The sequence below is a fragment of the Grammomys surdaster genome, unplaced genomic scaffold, assembly GCF_004785775.1.
Source record: "Grammomys surdaster isolate TR1022 unplaced genomic scaffold, NIH_TR_1.0 126158, whole genome shotgun sequence".
Taxonomy (NCBI): Eukaryota; Metazoa; Chordata; class Mammalia; order Rodentia; family Muridae; genus Grammomys; species Grammomys surdaster.
In genome coordinates this window covers 2239143-2259992 of record NW_021620966.1, presented here as the reverse complement: position 1 = coordinate 2259992, position 20850 = coordinate 2239143, and the positions used below count along the sequence as shown (strand labels likewise).

At 45.9% G+C, this 20850-nt stretch overlaps 1 protein-coding gene across 6 annotated transcripts in view; it reads left to right on the top strand.

Annotated features, from left to right (window-relative positions):
* Window positions 1-20850, top strand: part of Kiaa1324 (KIAA1324 ortholog) — a 76158-nt gene that overhangs the window by 51718 nt on the left and 3590 nt on the right. For 5 of the 6 annotated variants that reach the window (XM_028757289.1, XM_028757290.1, XM_028757285.1 and 2 more), the window contains 14 exons: window positions 5123-5211; window positions 7230-7407; window positions 8072-8200; window positions 8697-8787; window positions 10087-10192; window positions 10429-10566; window positions 12093-12356; window positions 14357-14530; window positions 15705-15885; window positions 16606-16702; window positions 17143-17244; window positions 19030-19156; window positions 19240-19418; window positions 20333-20498. In XM_028757289.1, the coding sequence (XP_028613122.1) occupies window positions 5123-5211; window positions 7230-7407; window positions 8072-8200; window positions 8697-8787; window positions 10087-10192; window positions 10429-10566; window positions 12093-12356; window positions 14357-14530; window positions 15705-15885; window positions 16606-16702; window positions 17143-17244; window positions 19030-19156; window positions 19240-19418; window positions 20333-20498 (2021 nt within the window). The remainder of the gene's footprint in view (window positions 1-5122; window positions 5212-7229; window positions 7408-8071; window positions 8201-8696; window positions 8788-10086; window positions 10193-10428; window positions 10567-12092; window positions 12357-14356; window positions 14531-15704; window positions 15886-16605; window positions 16703-17142; window positions 17245-19029; window positions 19157-19239; window positions 19419-20332; window positions 20499-20850) is intronic. The other variant, XM_028757288.1, reaches the window with a different exon arrangement.

Genomic DNA, 20850 nt, shown 5'->3' with positions numbered 1-20850 from the left:
ACAAGGCAGTAGTAGAAAAACCGTGTTTCAGTCAATGCTGTATAAACTGATTTCTACCCAAGAGTTATCATAAAATTGTTAATCAAGGAGCTGAATTCATAGAGCTATTCTCCGGTCATCGATTTCTCAATCCGTCCCTTTGACTCAATCTCACCACTTGCAGTACAAAGAAAGTCACATTTATTGGAGATGTAACTCTTTCAAGGGGGTGGGGGGCTGGGAAAGATTCAAAGAGTCGAATATGAACCTAGCATGGAATGCACTTGAAGGTAGTGACAGAAGACTAGGTCTCACACACATATACCTTGAGTGCTTACAAGGACTGGCCTTGGTGCTACAGCCAGAGTTGGTGCCTGTCCTCCAGGTTGAACCAAAAAGGAGAAAAATCTGCCTATGTGGACACACAAATGTAGGAACTCTCCACGGTCCCATAGGGATCAGCGGAGGCAGAAAAAGAGATGTGGTTGGTGTTCCTGGGAAAGGGGACAAGCCTTCACTGGCTGAGATCTTTCAAGGTAAAGCTGCAGTGTCATGGGGACAAGATATTTGGAATGGAAATGATATAAGCCAAACTAGAAGACTCATGGGGCAATTTACCATGGTGGCTCACACCAGCCCCTTTGTGCTGTTAAATACTAGCAGTCTGTTTCCTAACAGAAAAGCATACTGTTCAGGAGCCCAGACTCCAGAATGCACTCACCAGGTTCAGATCTCAGTTTCACAGGCCTCACTAGATGTGACACCTGGGCGCGTTGCTTGTTCATGCCGCAGTTTTTATACACGATCTTAGTGGAGGCCCAAGAAGCAACTGTGCCTCCATGTCTTTACCTCTAAAATATTAGTGATAATGATCATGTCCACATCATGCTGTTACCGTGGGGATTGGCTAATGCAGGGAAGGATCCAGAAATGGGCCTGGTATTTTGTAATTGCTTTTTTTTTTCTTGTTGTTTGTTTTGTTTTGTTTTGTTTTGTTTTGTTTTGTTTTGTTTTGTTTTGTTTTGTTTGAGACAGGGTTTCTCTGGGTATCCCTGGCTGTTCTGGAACTCACTCTGTAGACCAGGCAGGCCTCAAACTCACAGAGATCCGCCTGCCTCTGCCCCCTGAGTGCTGTGTAATGGCTGTTTTAAAAAATGTTTCTTGTAGTGTTGGGGATAGATCCCAGAACCCTTACACATGGCAGGCAGGCTCTCCTCTCGGAGCTTCAGCTCTTGCCTAAACTCTAATTATTATTACACTTATTTATTTTATTATGTGTGTGTGGGGGGGTGGGCTTGTGCGTGAACATGTGTACATGAGAATAACCTGCAGGAAGGAGTCAGGTTGTCAAGCTTGGGAGCCAGGACCTTTACCCACTGAGCCATCCTGCCTGCCTTACCCCGTCAGCATTAGTTTTATTAATTCATTTTTTAATGAGGGACTATCCAGATACCCCTCTTACAGAATGAAAACGTTCTCAGTATAGTTTACAATAATAGGTCACGTGTATAGAAGTTTACAATCAATACATTATCTCATTTATGACTCAAAGCATGGTGTGTGAGTGAGCTCTCCGTTTACAAGTGAAAGGTAAGCTCGGAGAGGCCCAAGGGCCTGCCCAGCGCCTGAGCTGCTATGAGCTGTCCTGTTGTGTGTATTGGGGTCCTATGCCTGCGGAGGAAATGTTTTCTTTTGATAAAATGGGTCCCAGAGAGAACACTGGACTAGAAGTGGGGGAAAGATATTGACAGGCGAAGGGAGGTACAGAAAAAGGACCTAGGGCCCTGAGATAAACACCTCTTTACATTTTTTCCCAGGAGCAATCCTCCTCAACCCACACTCAACCCCTCGCCCTACCAGACATCTAGGTGACTTTTTCCACACTTGACTAATGCTCAACTTAAACCCCTCACTTAAACCAGAGCTAGGAAGTGAGGTCTGTGTCAACATGCCGGTTAATCATTTATTGAAGCCATTTTCACAGTAGTCTGTGTGTAAACAGCTGGACCATTTCTGCTAAAACTTAGACCTAGGGTGTCAGGTTAAGCAAATGTTTAACTAGCAGAACAAAGGTCCTTGTGCCAAATACATTTTCTAACACTTAACTTGTGCTCTGCCAGACCTGATACACAAGGCCCTGGGAACTGGCACGTGTTCAGCACCTCCCCCCACCCCCAAATCTCTCCTGGCCAAGTCAGTCACCAACAGGAGTTTCTAGTTCCCTCTCTGAGGAATTGGGCCTCCTGCTTGTTTACCAGGTAAATGAGCTGAGATGATTCCAGCTGTTTCCTAAGGCTTTCTTCCTTCTTGCCCAGCCTAATAAGACAGGGACAGAAGAGATGGGGAGATACTCAGTCTCAGAACTCCCAGTGTAGACTGACAAGGCATCCTTAGAAGAGTCTCTGACAGAGGAAGTCATCTGGGAAAGGGAAGGGACCTGTTGAGAAGTAAATGCCTCACTAAAAGGGAGAGGAAGAGACACTAATCTATTAAATTTCCCGGGAGTTAGCAAATAAAAAAAATGTGTAAGTTTACAGGCAATAATAGTGATTGGCTTTCCTCTCTTTCTTTCTTTCTTTCTTTCTTTCTTTCTTTCTTTCTTTCTTTCTTTCTTCCTTCCTTCCTTCCTTCCTTCCTTCCTTTCTTTCTCTCCTTCCTTCCTTCCTTTCTTTTTTTTTAATGTATTGTTTACTTGTGTGTTTGTGTGTGTATGGCTGTGGGTGTATCTGCACATGTAGGTTCCCAAGGAGGCCAGAAGAGAACATTAAATCCCCCGGAGCTGGACTTAAAGGCAGCTATGCACTGCCCAGTGTGGGTGCAACTGAACTCTAGTCTCTGAAAGAACAGCAAGTGCTCGTAACTGTTAAGCCATCTCTTCAGCCCCTGTAACGTCCATTTCGAGTCTGTGAGTGTGATGGGCCAGGCACTTGCTGGTTCTGGCAATGTAGACAATGCTAGTCCTGCTCCTTGGATGAGAGAACCGAGAGAGGTTAAATAACTTGCCTAAGGTGACACAGCTACTAAGTGATGAATCAGCACCCAAACCTAGACCTGCCTAGCTCCCAATCTCATTTGATGATGCCACACTGTATAGCAAGAAATAAATGGAAGAAGAGATTACCTCCCCCTTATAGATGCTTATCTACTGAGGACACAGTGTTCATTTTAGAAGTAGCAGGCACAGCAGGTGGGGGGCAATACAATGGGGAATCCCATAAAGCAGTGTGTTTTTATTCTTTGTGTGTGTGTGCGCGTGAGAGCATGCATGCATGTCTGTGTATATGTATTCCTATATGTATGGGCACACGTGCGTATGCAGGTGCATGTGCATATATGCACCTACATATGGAAGCCTGAAGTTTGACCCTAGGAATATTCCTCTATTGCTTTCTACCTTGTTCAGTGACACAGAGTGTCTCACTTGAACCAGAGTTCACTGGCTGAGTTAGTCGAGCTAGCTAGCTTGCTCCAGGAATCCCTGCCTTCTGAGAGCTGAAATTACAGGTGGGCTCTCACAGCTACCTGGCATTTAACACAGGTTTGGGGATCAGATTTCCGGTTCTGATGCATGTTTGGCAAACCCTTGGACCACAGAACCACCTGCCCACCCCAGGTGGTTTTTATTCTGGAGAGACAAAAAAAATCCTATGGGAATTTTTAAAATTTAAGTTTGCATGAATTATACATATTTTCCTTGGTAAAGGAAGTGGCTTTGTTTTCCCTTTAGAAACTTTTCTCAATACATTTTGATCATACTCTTTTTCCTCTCCAACCTTTTTTTTTTTTCTTAATTTTTCCAAAAAGGATTTATTTTGGCTTTTGAGACATTTGTAGCCCTGGATACCCTGGAACTCACTATGTAGACCAGGCTGGCCTGGTTGAACTCACGGAGATTGGTTTGCTTTTGCCTCCTGAGTGCTGGGATGAAAGTTATGTACCACCACATCCTCTGTATGTGTACGCATGGTGGCATACACTTGTTTTCCTAGTACCTGAGGCATTGACATTGGGAGTTGCAGGTTAGCATAGGCTATGATTTGGGCTATAATTGTCTCTAACATCAAAACAAAAGGAAAATATGACATCCATTTCTTTAAGGAGGATTCATTAGTTCTTCTGTAAAGGTCCATGGTACTGAAGTAACATTATATCTTTATAAGGGGAGCACAAAAAGCCCGATACATTGCCTAAAGACGTGGGGTTCAGTGGTGAAACATGCCTGGAGCCCAGGGTTCCCTCCCACTACTCCCAGACTAGAAGAAAACTGGGTGAAAGTCAGCACTGGGATGCTGAGGCTGAGGCAAGTCAGAGGCATCTCCATCTTCAGTTCAAGGCAGTTCCAACTTTATCTGTGTGGAGTGGTCTCATGGAGAAGGGAGTAACAGATGGTCTTCTTCATGTTTGTCATAGGCAAGAGAATGCTCAGACAAGGTCTAAAGAGAGGGCCTGGAGACATGGCTTAAATGTTAAGAGCACTGGCTTCTCTTGAAGGGAATCTAGGTTTGATTCCCAGAACCCACACGGTGGCTCATTGCCATCTCGAACTCCAGTTCTAGGGGAATCTGACACCCTCTTCTGGCCTCCTTGGGAACCAGCCACACATGTGGTCCACAGACAGACAGACATGCAGGCAGGCAAAACAGTATTACACATATAAATAAGAGTAGGTTTAAGAAAAAAAAATTCCTTGGTGGTGCACACCTTTAATACCAGCACTCAAGAGACAGAGGCAAGTGGATCTCTGAATTTGAGGCCAGCCTAGTATACAGAGGGAATTCCAGGACAGCCAGGGTTATACAGAGAAACTCTGTCTGAAAAAGCAAAACAACAAACAAACAAAAAACAAACTTAAGGAAAAAAGAGTAAAAGGCCATGATGGCTCATACTTGTAATCTTAGCCCTCCAAAAAGATGAAGCAGGAGAATCACTTTGAGTTTGAGGCCAGCCTCAACAGCATGGTGAGTCTCAGGTCAGCCTGTCTCAAAAGACCAGAAGAAGGCAAAATAAATGAAAAGATAAAGCAAACACCTTCTGAGAGTTTGTGCGGTGACACACGCATGGGCTTGGGTCACTCTGGACAGTGGCTAAGAGCCCTGCTCTCTTATGTAACTTGAAATATTTTTTTCTCACTTTGGTCATTTAGAAAAAGGATCTTCCACCTGCAAAGTGCGCCCAGCCTGCACAGACAAGGATTATTTCTACACTCACACAGCCTGTGATGCTCAGGGAGAGGTGGGTAGCACGCTCTGAGCACCTGCTCCTTACTCTTGACCACCATTCAGGCTCCCGTGGTCAATGAACTGATGAACTGAATGGAGAACCCCACCCCCACCCCCCCCAGACCTGCGTGGTGAGCTCAGACTAGCGGGAGGCAAAGAACATGGCTTCGTTCATGTCCTGAGCAGGCTTCCTTTTGCCTGTGTGCTTTACCCAGTATTTCAAACACACTCCATTTTCTGTTGCTTGGTTACTCCCGTTTGCTTAGTCCCAGGCCCCAGCTGCCCATCTGTCCATCTGCTGCTTTTCATAGTGATACTCAGTCTCAAGTGCTAGCTGCTTCCGGGGAGACCAGAGGGGATCTTTTCTTACCCCCAAGTCTCTGGGAAATGGCCTAAGTCAGTGTTTCTCAACATGTGGGTCTTGATCCCCTTGGGGTCAAATAACATTTCACAGGGGTCAACTGTAGTTGATCCAATTTAAACTTTTCCCCGACTATCTTACAAATAAATGAGACTTAGACTACAGTTTCTTATTTGGCTTTAACGATTTCCAGGGGTTACCCCTAATCTACTTTTCTAGCTACTAGCCTGGCTGCCTCCCCACCCATGTTCCCCAGATATTTGCTGTTTCTCCTGGCCATGTGCTCATGGTCTGTCTCCTCTCCTGGGACCTTCTCTCCTCTCCCCTCATTCTCCCCCTTTCTCACCCGTTCAACCACGACACTAAAAATCCCACCTACCTCTAGTCTCTCCAGTAATTGGCTGTAGCCATTTTTATTTAACCAATAGTTTTAAATTAAGGAACAAAAGCTGGCTTTGAGTGCAGAATTTAGCATTACAATACATAGCAACAGACCAAACTTCAGCATAACTGCATTAATATTCAACCTCAACATTGGAAAGCATAGATATTTGCATCACAATTCATAACAGTAGCAAAATTACAGTATGGATTTGAACGACTATAGGAATTACCATTATGAAGCAGCAGTGAAAATGATTTTATGGTTGGGGGTCACCACAACATGAGGAACCGTATTAGAGGGTCGTACTTAAGGGGCAGTGAGAGCCACTGGCCTGACTGGTTTTAGTCCCAGTTGTCCCTCTCCAGCTCCCACCCACACCAAACCTCCAGCCTCTGGACAAAGCCTTTCCTTTGTACTTTCTCAGCATCTCAGTTCTCCCAGAGCTCGCAAGGGCAGCAGGGAGTCTGAAGAGAAAGAGGGCACCACCACAAGGCAGTGGAGGTCATGAATAAGGCCTGGGAGAACCCCGGAGAACAGAACAGGCCTGAGGAGCTGGAGAAAGCCTTTTTGAAAAGACTATTCAACAAATAAAAGACAGTCAACAAATATTGAGGGGGTGTGGGGAGTTTTTATTTTGATTTTTTTTGAAACAGAGTCTTATTATGTAGACCAGGCTGGCCTAGAACTTACAGATCCGCTTACTGCTGCCTCCTGAGCATGGGGGTTAAAGGTGTGCACCACCATGCTCAGCTAATACTTTTTTTTTTTAGAAGAGTCCACACATGTTGTCTGAAGACACCTGGTCACCCATTTTCTCTATCATCAGATACACCCTTCCTCCTCTGACCAACGTTATTTGGCAGTTACTGTGAACAAATGTTTGACCAAAACAGAATTCTCTACTTTTTCTGGAATTCTCATCCTGGTCCAAATCTCTTGCATTCTTGGTCGGTATCCTCCAACATTCTGGGTCGGGTTGAAAACAGTGGTTCTCAACCTTCCTAATGCTGCATGTGACCCTTTAATACAGCTCCTTGGGTTGTGGTGACCTCCCACCACAAGATTATTCATTGCTATTTCATAACTGTAAATTTTATACTGTTATGAATATAACATAAATATCTCATATGCAAGATAACTGATATATATACGTATATGTGTATATATATATATATATATATATATATATATATATATATAACCCAGTGTTTGAAAACAAAGACTAAATCCCATGTGTTGAATCTTGCTTAATCCAGTTTCTTCTTTTCTTTTTATTTATTTTTAGACACAGCTCATGTACAAATGGGCCATGCCAAAAATCTGTGGTGAGGACCTGGAGGGCGCAGTGAAGCTGCCCGCCTCCGGTGTGAAGACCCACTGCCCACCCTGTAACCCAGGCTTTTTCAAAACCAACAACAGCACCTGTGAGCCTTGCCCATACGGCTCATACTCCAACGGCTCCGGTAACAGCCCGTCACTCTGCTCCGTAATCCTCCCCATCCTAATGCTGGCTGTCGGGTGGGCCACGTGAATACCCAGAGTAGCTAGCAGAATAGACTCTGCCCATCCACTGAAGGCAGTGAAGGGCAGGCCAGTTCTGAGGACCAGGGTCAGGAGTCTATAGGTTACAGTCAGATTTAACAACTGCTTTGCCTTCTTCTTCACTCCGTCTGCAAACATGACCCGGGCCTCAAGAGTCTCAGTCGTCACAACAGAGATGTCCAGTATGTGTATGTAGAAAGTTCAGGAGGCTAAGGCGACTACCTGGCCAGAATTGGAATCTTTGCTGCACAGAGGAGTTGGGGGCGGGAAACAAGGGTGGGGTTGGGGGTGGGATTGTGTACATGCTAATTCGAATGCAGTTGATGGCTATGTGGGAATCACGTGAAGCACATGAGCAAGATTAAAAGGGACATCGGAATGGATGCTTTGATAAGTAAGGACGGTTGGCTTACTGGCCTCTGTGTCTAACTGGAACGTGTTAAATATGATTTGAGTCCCTCTGGCACGTCTTTGTACCGCAGCACTACGCCATCCACTGTTTGGCTGCCGCTTGTCTGTCTGGCAGTAGTTTCTGACCGTGGCTGTAGATTTCCTCCTGGGTAATGAATCTTGTGTTTCCCCTAGATTGTACCCACTGCCCAGCAGGAACTGAGCCTGCCGTGGGATTTGAGTACAAGTGGTGGAACACACTGCCCTCCAACATGGAAACTACTGTTCTTAGTGGGATCAACTTTGAATACAAGGGCCTGACAGGTGACTGCCTCTCCCCACTTTCACTCCCTGCACTCCCACGGGGAGAGACCCATCCCCTTGAAAGCATCACTCCTGACAACAGACATGCCACCACCGATGCTGAGTTTCAGAGACAGCTAGAAAAGGCATGGACGGTTCCTGCCTGTAATTCCAGCACTCAGGAGGCTGAGGCAGGAGCATCGCTGCAAATAAGAGAGGTCCAGGCTGACCTCAGGGTGAAATCCTTCTCAAAACAACAAAATTATTAAAAAATAAAACAAAAGGGGTCGAGACAGAAGGATTGACACAATATCTGGTCACCCTGGGCTACAGAGTGAGAGAAAGGGAGTGGGGGAGAAAAAGAGAAAGGTAGCTAGGAAGAAAGGACATAGTAAGTTATTTGCCGGATTAGCAAAGGTCTGGAAACCTTAAAGGGGAGGGCTATTATCTTTAGAGTGTCACCCAATATACATTTGCCAATGCCTGAGGACATTAACCCTTTCCTCTCCTTCTCCAGGCTGGGAGGTGGCTGGTGACCACATTTACACAGCTGTCGGAGCCTCAGACAATGACTTCATGATTCTCACTCTGGTTGTGCCAGGGTTTAGGTGAGGAAAGCCCAATCCAACCTGGCCTCATCCCAATCCCGAGTCTTCTGGAATCAGTCCAGAAGAGAGGAACACACACAATGGCCATGCTAACTGGACACTAGCACATTTTCTTAGTTATCACCGGTGGTCGTTACTCTTTTTAAAATTTATTTTTATTTTGTGTGTGTATGGGTGTTTGCTCAAATGTATGTAGGTATGTGGCCCCCATGAGAGACCAGAAGAGGACGCTGGATTCCCTAGAACTGGAGTTACAGCTAACTTGCAAGCCACCATGTGAGATCTAGGAATCAAATCCCAGTACTCTGCAAGGGCAGCCAGTATCCCCAGTCTCCGAGCCCTGCCCCCGCCCCTCCCCCACCCTGCGATGGCATAGTTTGAATGTCTACTGGTTGGTATTTGAAATCATCTAGGAGACGTGTCTCTAGGTATGTCAGGAAGGGTGTTTCCAGAGAGGATTGACTAAGGAGGAAAGATCTCTCTTGATTCTTGAGCCACCTCATGCTCCGGCTGCCGTACTTTCCCAGGAAGTGGACTTTATCCCCTCAGACCGTGAGCCAAATAAACCCTTCTCTCTTAAGTTGATTTTTGTCAGGCATTTTGTCATAGCAATGAGAAAAATAAGTAAATATACCACCCGTGCTGTATTGGCCCATCTAGCTTCTCTCACTGACAGGCCTCTTGACTCCTTCCTCCTCATAATAGCCGAGAAAGTCTCTAAAAAGAGACTTAAAGTCAGGGCCACAGTGCCCTTTGCAGTTCATTTTTTATGCACTGACTTATTAGACTTATTTCTTTTACTCTGTGTGTATGAATGTTTTACTTGGGTATGTATATGCTCCTTGTGTGTGCCTATTGGATCCCCTGGAACTGGGGCTGTGTATGCTTGTGAGCTACCATATAGGTTCTGGGAATTGAACCTGTGTCCTCAGCAAGAGCAACAGCAGCTCTAAACCACTGAGCTATCTCTCCAGCTCAGATACAGTTCATTTTTACTTGTAGCAAGAAGATTGAGCAGGATTGTTCCTATTATAAAGCACACTCACACGGCGTATTGTTAGACATCAATACTATAATGCGATATAAATCAGACATTTGTCACCTCCATTCCATAGCTGATGGAGCTAAGCTAGGTCAAGGTCATATAACTTGGGTGGCATAACTGGACTTAGTTCCCACTTCTTTCCAACAAACGCCTTACCTAGGTCCCCCAAACCTTCAGCGAACCCTTTCTGCTGTCTAGACTCTTCGAATAGCACTTCTTGGCCTCTGAGATGACTTTCAATATTTCTCTCACAGACCTCCACAGTCAGTGATGGCAGACACAGAGAATAAAGAGGTGGCCAGGATCACGTTTGTCTTCGAGACCATCTGCTCTGTGAACTGTGAGCTCTACTTCATGGTGGTATGTTTCTTCTCTTAGCCAGATGGGGGCTTCCACGGGAGGGCTGGCCCAGCATGTCCCAGCAGTGAGGCAATATCCTGGACACCCACTACAGTGATCCCACAAAGCAAAAGCCAAGAGCGACTGCTAGGGACTCCGTAGTACTTAACACAGGTCTGACCAGTGTGCTAGCCCACAGTGTGGCGCTTGCCTCACATAGCAATCACGCCTTCCTCACCTGCCTCTCCTGGGCTCAGGGCATGAATTCCAGGACCAACACTCCAGTGGAGACGTGGAAAGGCACCAAAGGCAAACAGTCCTATACGTACACCATCGAGGAGAATGCTACTGTGAGCTTCACGTGGGCCTTCCAGAGGACCACCCTCCACGAAACAGTGAGTCCCTCTCTGCCCCGGGTGCAGACTGAGCGCAGGATTCCTGCCATGAGCTCACACTGGCTTCTGAGTTAATAATCTGCAGGAGCCAAGCAGAATGCTCAGCATGGCCCTCTGAGGGCTTCTAGCCTTTTCTAAATGACTTCCAGGGAAGATGACATTGAATACCTTCAGTCATCTGTCCCCTTGCAGTCTCTACCACAGGTAAAGCCAGACCTGTGGCTAGTTTTAAGAATAACTACTCTGCTTTTCTTTTGGTTTTGAGACAGGGTCTTGGTATGTAACCCAAACTGACCTAGAACCTGTAAATCCTCCTGCCTTAGCCTTCCCAGAGCTAGATTTAAAAACTTGGCTTTATTTTCTTAACTCAAAAAAATGCAGATGTATTGCAGAAAACACAATAACCTGGACTATAAAGTGGACCCTGTCTCAAAACAAAACAAACAAATCTCCCATATTCCTCTTACCCAGAGATAACCTAGTTACTATCTGGGAGAGTATGCATTCTTTGTTTCTATGTCTCTCTATCTCTGTCCCTCTCTGCATCCCACACGTATAAGTATGCTCTCACTTTTAACCCCCGCTCCTCAGTCTCTGGGTTTTAGAGACAGAATCTTACGATACAGTCCAGGTTGCCTTCCACCTTGAGATCCTTCTGCCTCTGCCTCCTGACAGTTGAGATTGTGGGGTAGTCAGACCACATCCAGCCCTAATTTTGATTTTTAAGAATGTGGATTTTTTTCTTTGACAAAGATCTCCACCCATATATTAGAATCTCTTATAAATTCCCCATGGCACATAATATTTTTACATGGAACTTAAAATGGGTTAGTCTTGTTGTTAATTTCACAAAATATACCTTAAAATCCATTGTTCTTTTTAAGCTAAACTATTTATTTATTTATTTATTTACTTAATTTTTGTTTTTGTTTTTTGTTTTTGTTTTTTTTCTGAGACAAGGTTTCTCTGTGTGGCCTTGGCTGTCCTGAACTCAGTATATAGACTAGGCTGACCTCAAACTCACAGAGATCCACCTGCCTCTGCCACCCAAGGGCTGGGATTAAAGGTACATGCCACCACCACCCAGCTCACAATTTATCTTTAGTATCGTTCATCTTTAATTATCATACAAAGAGCCATCACTAAATAAAATGAGAAAGATGCTTCCAGCGGTTCAGTCAGTAGCAGCTGTTGCCATGGAGCCGGAGGACCTGGGTTTGATCTCTGCATCCATGTAAAAACCAGGGCATGAGGCAGTTAGTTCAGTGAGAGACCCTGTCTCAAAAAACGAGATAGAGAATGATAAAAAGTGTGTCTGATGTCCATGTCTGGCTTCTACATGCATGCTCACATAGGAGCATGCACATTCAAATGCACATATAGACATGTACACACATGTACATGCACAAGTAAAGTGAAAATAAACACACATTTCTGTAAGATACAATTACACAGTACTCTGCTCGTCCTACAGCTGCTGCTGCTTCAGGCCTCTCCTTTCTCTCCTCTTGTTTCCTCAACTCCAGGGCAGAAAGTATACCAATGACGTCGCCAAGATCTACTCGATCAATGTCACCAACGTCATGGGGGGCGTGGCCTCCTACTGTCGTCCCTGTGCCCTAGAAGCCTCTGATTTGGGCTCCTCCTGCACCTCTTGTCCTGCTGGCCATTACATCAACAGGGATTCTGGGACCTGCCACCTCTGCCCCTCTAACACCATCCTGAAAGCTCACCAGCCTTATGGTGCTCAGGCCTGTGTGCCCTGTGGTCCAGGAACCAAGAACAACAAGGTGCCACCAGTCTGCCAGACTTGCATGGGTGCTGGGTTCTTAATGGGATTCCCCAGGAGCTGATACCCACATGCCTCCTCTAGAGACCCCCAGCCCAGTCTCATGCTCAGGTTGTTGTGGAGGACACTAGCCAGGAGGTGACTGTGGGTGGTGAGTTCTTAGCAGAAAGACTTGTCTTCCCTCTGTAGTAGGCAAGTCACATCTTCAGTTGGTGGAGATTAGTGACCCTGTGGTCCAGAGGTTTGGCATCTGTGGAAAGACCTGAAGGGAAAAGATAGTGGGGTCTGTGGCCCAAATTTAGCTCATTTCTGTAGTAATCTACCCCCTCTGTTTTAGGAAGGTGAGTCAACCTTTGCTGGTACTTAAAAATTAATCTGCATTGCTGCCCTCCATCCAGGGGGCTTCTCAGCTCTATGGATATAAAAATCTAGTGTGGCCAGTGATACTGGCCTCAAGTAGTTTTCGCATCCAAGAACAGACGTGCACGAGCAAGGCATGGTGGGTGGCACCTATCAGTAATCTCAGCACTTGGGAGGTAGAGGAGAGAAAGTCAGGAGCTCAGGGTTATTCCTATCCTACACAGCAAGTTTGAGACCAGCACAGAACTCACGAGACCCTGTCTCAAAAACAAAAACAAAGCAAGATAAAACCCCAAACAAAGTACATATGAAGAAAGGGTCTTAGATAGTTGTTAACATTTAGAATTAATTTGTATTTTACTGATTACACAAGGGAGACACCTATCAGACTTTATTCATTTATTTAAATTTATTTATGTATTTATGAAACCAGGTCCCATATAATCCAGACCAACCTCAAACACTATATAGTTTTGCTCTATTTTTCTGCAAATTGTGTACATTCATTGTACAGACCCCTGAAAATCTTTTAGGGCAGTGGTTCTCAACCACTGAGTGGGGGTCGCATGTCAGATATCCTGCATATGAGATATTTACATTACGATTTATGATAGGAGCAAAATTACAGTTATGAGGTGGCAGTGAAGATAATTTTATGGTTTGGTGTCTTAAAGGGTCACAGCATTGGGAAGGTTGAGGACCATTGTTTTAGGGGGTACCTGAGACATTCTCCATAGTCTTCTTCCCCTGGAGCTCCCTCTGCTGTTGGGAGGGGGGAGGGGAAGGAGAGAATGGCAATATGTCAGACTGCCTCTGACTGGGTCCCTAACACAAGAAACAGAAAGCAAAACTCCTTCCACAGCCCAGTTTCCTACAAAGAACTCCAGCAAAAGGAATCGAGTTTCAGTGAGTTAAAAATGAGCATGTGTGTGCTACACATGCGGGGAAGGCCGGAAGTCTCCTTGCCACTCTGGAACGCTTATTTCAGTTAAGGCCCCCTGTCTTCAGCCTGAAAGACAAGTTTGGTCACAGAGCACATGCCCAGGCTGCACAAGGCTCTAGGTTTGAAAACTAGCACTATTAAAAACAAAGTCAGACAGGGATTATCCAGTGAGTACAGACATCTGGGAACCTCAGAGTCCTGCAGTGCAATACATGTGCCACAGTAAATCATAGGTCTATTCAAAGATTGAGACAAGGGGACATTTAGCCAACATGAATGAAAAGCGTGTCAGACATATTGGAACAGGGATCTTGGCCACAATGATTAAAATGAGAGCGGCATCAGTCCAAGGCTGAGAGGACAGTTGCCAGGCAGATGTCCTTGTAAAAGTCCTTTGTGTATGTACAGGGGCATCCTTTAAGAGTCTGCACACTGGTGCTTCTGTCAGTCTTTCACCATGGCCACCACAGGTGGTCATATATGAACCCACTTCAGACATGTTCATCTTACATGTGCCAATAATCAATAGCAAGGTAGATCCGATCGATGTCTGCTTCACTTCTTTTAATGTACCTCAGACCTTCCTTCCTCCTCTTTCATTTCATTCCGGCTAGAGCAGGTTGTGGGGAGGTCTGCTGTACTCCACTGCAGCTCTCTCGGCCTGAGATTGGCCATTGACTGGACCCTTTCCCCCTCAGATCCACTCTCTCTGCTACAATGACTGCACCTTCTCCAGAAACACCCCCAACAGGATTTTCAACTACAACTTCTCAGCTCTGGCAAGCACCATCTCTCTGTCAGGAGCGCCCAGCTTCACTTCAAAGGGGCTGAAGTATTTTCATCATTTCACCCTGAGTCTCTGTGGAAACCAGGTAAGCATTGTGAGCACTGAAAAGTGGACTGGAGGCCATATATAAACACAGGAGAAAGACGAAACAAAACAAAGAACACCACAGAATCTCTGAGGCAGCCGGGGAAGTTGAGAATTAATGAGGTTTAAATAATTGTAGCCAGCCTTCCGCAGGGAGCTGGGAGAGGTAATCTGGGGCGTGTATCCTACTATTCCTGCTTCAGCCTCTCAAGTACAAGGTGTACACTCGTCTTCATGGCTGGTCACGGCAAGGTTAGTAAAGACCAGAGGTGCCAGGCATAGTGGCACAGAAACAATCCCAGCCCTCAGAAGGTTGAGGCAGGAGGATCTGGAATTTGAGGTCAGACTATGCAGAGTAACTATCTCAAAAAAAAAAAAAAAAAAAAAAAAAAAACTTGGCAGAGAAGCCAGTTTCCTTCTCTCAGCACACAGTTTGCTTTGTTTTATTTTGCTCTTTCACAAACCAGAAGGGAGAGGCTGAGATACGACTGAGAGGCCAAAAAGTTTGGCAGGCATACGGCCCTGGGTTCATTCTCCCAGAACCTTCTCTCCCTCCCAAAGGTTATCCAGACTTAGGAGTCCTTGAGTACCTAGCAATCCCATGTACTTGGGGGGAATGAAGCTGGGTAATCATTAGTTCTAGGTTCCACTGGGCTATCTATCGAAATCTCATCAAAACAACCAAACAACCAAACAAATAAAACAAGCTCAAGGCTCCAGGTCTGTTTGAACCCCTGGGGGTCTGTCCAGACAGTGCTCCCAAGACAGACAGTGGAACCACAGCACCAAGGGAGACAAGAAGGGAGTATAAGCCAGCCCTAATGTTCCAGTAAATGTCACTGGCCTCAGGGCTCAGTTGCATAGCCCAGCTTCTGTCTAGAGGATGCACCCAGATACAGAAGGGCCCTTGATCAGTTGGTTAGAACTCCAAAGCAGCTGCTACCAGCATAGTCAAGGTGACCACACGGAAGTACAAGCCTAGTGTCTAGAAACTGGGACAAATCTTTACCTTCTCCCTCACCTCCACCCCCTCCCCCTCTTCAGTCTTCTTGTGTGAATATTCTACTGCAGCATGGGAGGGGTACCTTTTAGATGTGGGGGCGTGGGGAATGGTCCCTGCTCCCTTCTGGGACTCTTCTGTGATCTTTTGCTTTCTTCCACATGTGCCCTCACAGGGGAAAAAAATGGCTGTGTGCACAGACAATGTCACTGACCTCCGGATCCCTGAGGGTGAGGCCGGTTTCTCTAAGTCTGTCTCAGCCTATGTCTGCCAGGTGGTCATCATCCCCTCTGAGGTGATGGGCTACAAGGCTGGGGTGTCCTCGCAGCCAGTTAGTCTTGCTGACAGACTTATTGGTGAGTAATCCAGTTACCCGAGGCTTGCTTGAGTGTCTGTGTGTGTGTCTGTGTGTCTCTTTGTGTATGTGTGTATCTGTGCATGTGTCTCTGTGTGTCTGTGTATATGTGTCTCTGTTTACGTATGTGTCTCTGCGTGTATCTGTATGTAGGTTTGTGTGTCTCTGTGTGTCTGTGTGTCTGTATCTGTGTTTGCATGTGTGTCTATGTGTGTTTCTTTCTCTCTGTGTATCTCTGTGTGTGTTTTTGTTTGCATCTGTGTCTGTGAGCATGTCTCTGTATATGCGTATCTCTCTATATGTTTGTGTTTGTAATTGTGTGGGTCTCTGTGTGTCTGTGTGTTTCTTTATGTGTCTCTCTCTGTGTTTATGTGTTTGTATGTCTCTGTCTCTCTGTCTCTCTCTCTGTCTCTCTCTCTGTCTCTCTCTGTCTCTCTCTCTCTCTCTCTCTCTCTCTCTCTCTCTCTCTCTCTGTATTAATGAATGTGAGGCTGATGACTGGAAGGTACATGGCCCCATGTGAGAAGCCCAACCTCCTGATCTTTTTTCAATTCTATCCCATGTGCCCCTGACATCTCTGATAAACCCGGGTTTCATATTTGCATGAGCCACTTGGCAATATGATGAAATAAAGGTTGGTTGTTGACAGGCCTTGAAAGCACTGAGGTAGTGACCAGCTAACACTATGAGCAAGAACTAATTGGGAGCTCTGGTTTGACAGGAGTGTCAACAGACATGACTTTGGAAGGAATCGTCTCCCCACTTGAACTTTTTCACCCAGAGACCTCCGGGATCCCAGACGTAGTCTTCTTTTTTAGGTGAGGATGAAAGACCAGGCTAAAGCAACCTCAGACTCTTCCACAAAATTGCACCCCACCCATCCACTTCCTACTTGTCGAGCCTAAGCAGGATTGGTTGAAGTCTAAGGCTACCCAATCATCAGAGTCATGGCAGTAACTTAATATGAGCTTTTTACATATTCTTGGGGCCATTAGGCACTGGGTCAGGGAGAAAAATGGAAGATCTTCCAAAGGAGGTCCCAGTATGTACTAGCCTTTTCTTTCTTAGGCCAGGGAGTTGCCCCTTTGATTATATTTCCCTGGTCTCCACTCTCTCCACATAAGGACCAAAGTTTACACACTCCCTGTCTGTCAAAGAGAACCCGAGTCCCTACGTGCCCAAATCACCCCATGTTGACTCCATACAATGGCTCCTCAGTGACAGCAGGGTGAGCCTTCCCTCATGGCTCTCACTGCAGATCCAATGATGTGACTCAGTCCTGCAGTTCTGGAAGATCAACCACCATTCGCCTCAGATGCAACCCAATGAAAGCTGTTCCTGGCTCTCTGCGGCTACCCAGGTAATCTCTGTGGTGGTGGTGGTTGGGGGGAGGCCACACAGTCTTGCTGAAACTCACTCCATCCCAAGATGTAGACACTATTTTTAAAAAGAAAAAAAAAAACACTCTAGATCCATTCATGGGCTCTTGGGGGCACAATCATGGCCCCTAGATCTTAAATCAAAGTAAAAAAAAAAAAAAAAGCAGGGTGTGGCAGTACATGTCTTTAATCTCAGCACTTGGAAGACAGAGAGGCAGACTAATCTCTGAGTTGGAGGCTAGCTTAGTCTACATATCAAGTTTTAGGCCACTAGGATGAGATAGTGACATATTGTCTCAAAAGGGGAGAGGGACAGGATATTTGCTCTAACAATAGCATGGAAGTAGGAAAAGGCCTCCTTGCCATTGTAGATATCACACACAGCAAAGCACAAGCTAATCCAAAACTCAAGCATAGGAGCGTATGCCTGCAACTTAGGAGGTGCAGACAGAAGAACCAAGACAGTTTTGCGTATTCCTGGGGTCATTATAGACCACGGCAGGGAGAAACATGGAGAATCTGTCATAGACTTCCCTTCCCTGAAGGATGTCCCAGGAGTTCTGTTTTGGCTAGGGCAGTACATTGCTGCCTTGACTTGCCTCAGTCTCTCCACGTAAAGACCAAAGTTTGTGACCCAGTTGAGGTTGATCTCAGCTACATAATGAATTCAATGCCTAGACTACAGGAGACACTCTTTTTTTTTTTTTTTTTTAAGATTTATTTATTGTATATGAATACACTGTAGCTGTCTTCAGACACACCCGAAGAGGGCATCAGATCTCATTACAGATGGTTGTGAGCCACCATGTGGTTGCTGGGATTTGAACTCAGGACCTCTGGAAGTGCAGTCAGTGCTCTTAACCACTGAGCCATCTCTCCAGCCCCCGACAGGAGACACTCTTAAAAACAAAACAAACAGAACACACACGTGCATGCGTGCGTGCACATACACACATGCACACACCTGCACGGCTGCGCACGCGCGCGCACACACACACACACACTCCTGCACTGGGCTGAGGAAATAGCTCAGTAGCAAAAGTGCTCGGTGCACAAGCATGAAGACCTGCGTCCGCTCCCTAGCATGGTGTCACACTTGGAATCCCAGTGTTGGAGATCTAGAGACAGTGGATCTGTGGAACACAGTGGATCTGAGGAGCTCACTGGACAGGCCAACCTAACCTAATCAGCATGTCCCAAGTCTCTCCCAAAACAAAGCGGACACCTCCTGAGGAACAACACCCAAGCACAGGCATAGGCACGTATCTACATCTGAACTCCATCTCAACTACAGTCCCACAACCAGGCAGTTGTATAAAAATAGCCATTGTAAAATGTGGCATGTCCATGGGGAGAACATGAGGATGTCCCCAGGGGTCCTAGAATCTGGATATCTTAGGCTGAGCCTTCATTTGACATCAGCAGAAACAGGCAGGGATATTAGAGAGTAAGCTGTTAAGATGGCCATGATGACTCATTCATACATTTCCAGCACTTGGAAGGCCAGGACACAGCATTACTGTGAGTGTAAGGCCTGTGTTGGTTACAGAGTGAGACCAGAAAGAAAGGGAGGGAGGAAGGAATATAGAAAGGAAGGAAGAGAGGAGAGAAGGAAGGAAGGGAAGGAGGGAAGGGTAGAGGGAGGGAGGGAACATCGGAGTTAAAGGCAGGTTGAGGGAGGCATTTGAGGGAAAGAGAAGAAGAATAAGGCATGAAGTGCCACAGGCATCCAGTGTGACAACTTGGTCTCCTTTCTACTTTGCTAGCATGTGCTCTGATGGGACCTGTGATGGCTGTAACTTCCACTTCCTGTGGGAGAGTATAGCCGCTTGTCCACTCTGCTCGGCCTCTGACTACCACACTTTTGTCAGCAGCTGTGTGGCTGGGATCCAGGTAGGCTGTCCTCTGCTCTGCTCGGGAATGCCCAGGAGACAGGGGGTTCTGAGTTCTGAGGTCCTCGTTTTTCTCCCCAACAGAAGACTACTTACGTGTGGCGAGAGCCGAAGTTGTGCTTTGGGGGCATTTCCCTGCCTGAGCAGAGGGTCACCATCTGCAAAACGATTGACTTCTGGTTAAAAGTGGGTATCTCCGCTGGCACCTGCACCGCCATCCTGCTCACCGTCCTGACCTGCTACTTTTGGAAGAAGAATCAAAAGTATATGGTGGGGTGTTGCAGTCTGAGGGAGGTTGGAGTTGGATCCTGGAGCCTGGGTGTTACTGAGAATTTCCTTTAGAGTTGGCTATTGAGTCTGCAATTGATCAGAGACTTTTTAAAAAGATACTCATCCACTGTAGGTCTTGGTTATTTTCGTTCTTGAGCAGGGATGGCTATCTAAAACTGGCTATAAGATTCTCTAAGGAAAAACCAAACCAGTGAGGTGGTGCTTGCCTTTAATTCCAGTACTTAGGAGGCAGAGACAAGTAGACTTCTCTGAGTTCAAGGCCAGCTTGGTCTATATAATGAGACACTATCTCAAAGTAAAAAAAAAAAAAAAACCAACCAACCAAACAAACAAAAAAAAACAAAAAAAAAGAAAAAGAAAAGAAGAAAGGAAGGAAAGAAGAAAGTATCCTTGGGCCGAGGTTGTAGATCAGTGGTAAATTACTTGCCTGGTATGGATTCAAAGTCCAGCAAAAAAGAAGAATGTTCTTAATTTGTGGTTTTTATTAACAATGAAACCACAAGGTATGCTACATGCCTGTAATCCCAACACTTGGGAGGCAGAGGCAAGAGGACTCAGAGTTCAGGACCATTCTCGAGGATATCATTTCTGGGACAGCCTGGGCTATATGAAACCCTGTCTCATAAACCCCAAAACGAAGCAAGCAAGGCATGACTTTATAATTTCAATATTTCTGTTAACCTTTGATATCCCAGAAACAAACAGCCTTGAAAAAAAAAAACCGATCACTAACTTGGGAAGCAAGATTCCTTCTGTTCACCTGTCCTTCATGCCATCTCTCCGGGCTTTGCTCTTACTGTGACAGGCAGTATCTGTTTGTCGCCCAACCTTTCCCCCTTACTCCCACATTCTCATCTCCTGCCTCTTCTGTTCCCTTGTTTCCCAGATTAGAATACAAATATTCCAAATTGGTAATGAATGCTACTCTTAAAGACTGCGACCTGCCAGCAGCAGACAGCTGTGCCATCATGGAAGGAGAGGACGTAGAAGATGACCTCATCTTTACCAGCAAGAAGTCCCTCTTTGGGAAGATCAAATCCTTTACCTCAAAGGTAGGGAGGGACAAGAAGTGGACTAAAAATCAGCTTAGAAGGGTGGTGTGGACACCGGGGTACTAAGTGGCCCTGCTCCATACAAGACCTCTACTCTGAGCCCCACTCCCAACATTCTTCTGGCGTCTCCAAAAAAAATAGCACCTTCTTTTCTCTGTAGCTCACCTCAAAGCTCTCTACTTCTTCCCTGGAGCCCAGCCTGCTCTTGACCAGGCTCCTTCCTCCCAGAGTGTATTCTGGTGGGTGGATTGTTAGGGCTTTTTAACTTCCAGATGGAATATTGAACCATTTATGTTAATAGTTACACAGAGAGAGAGAGAGAGAGAGAGAGAGAGAGAGAGAGAGAGAGAGA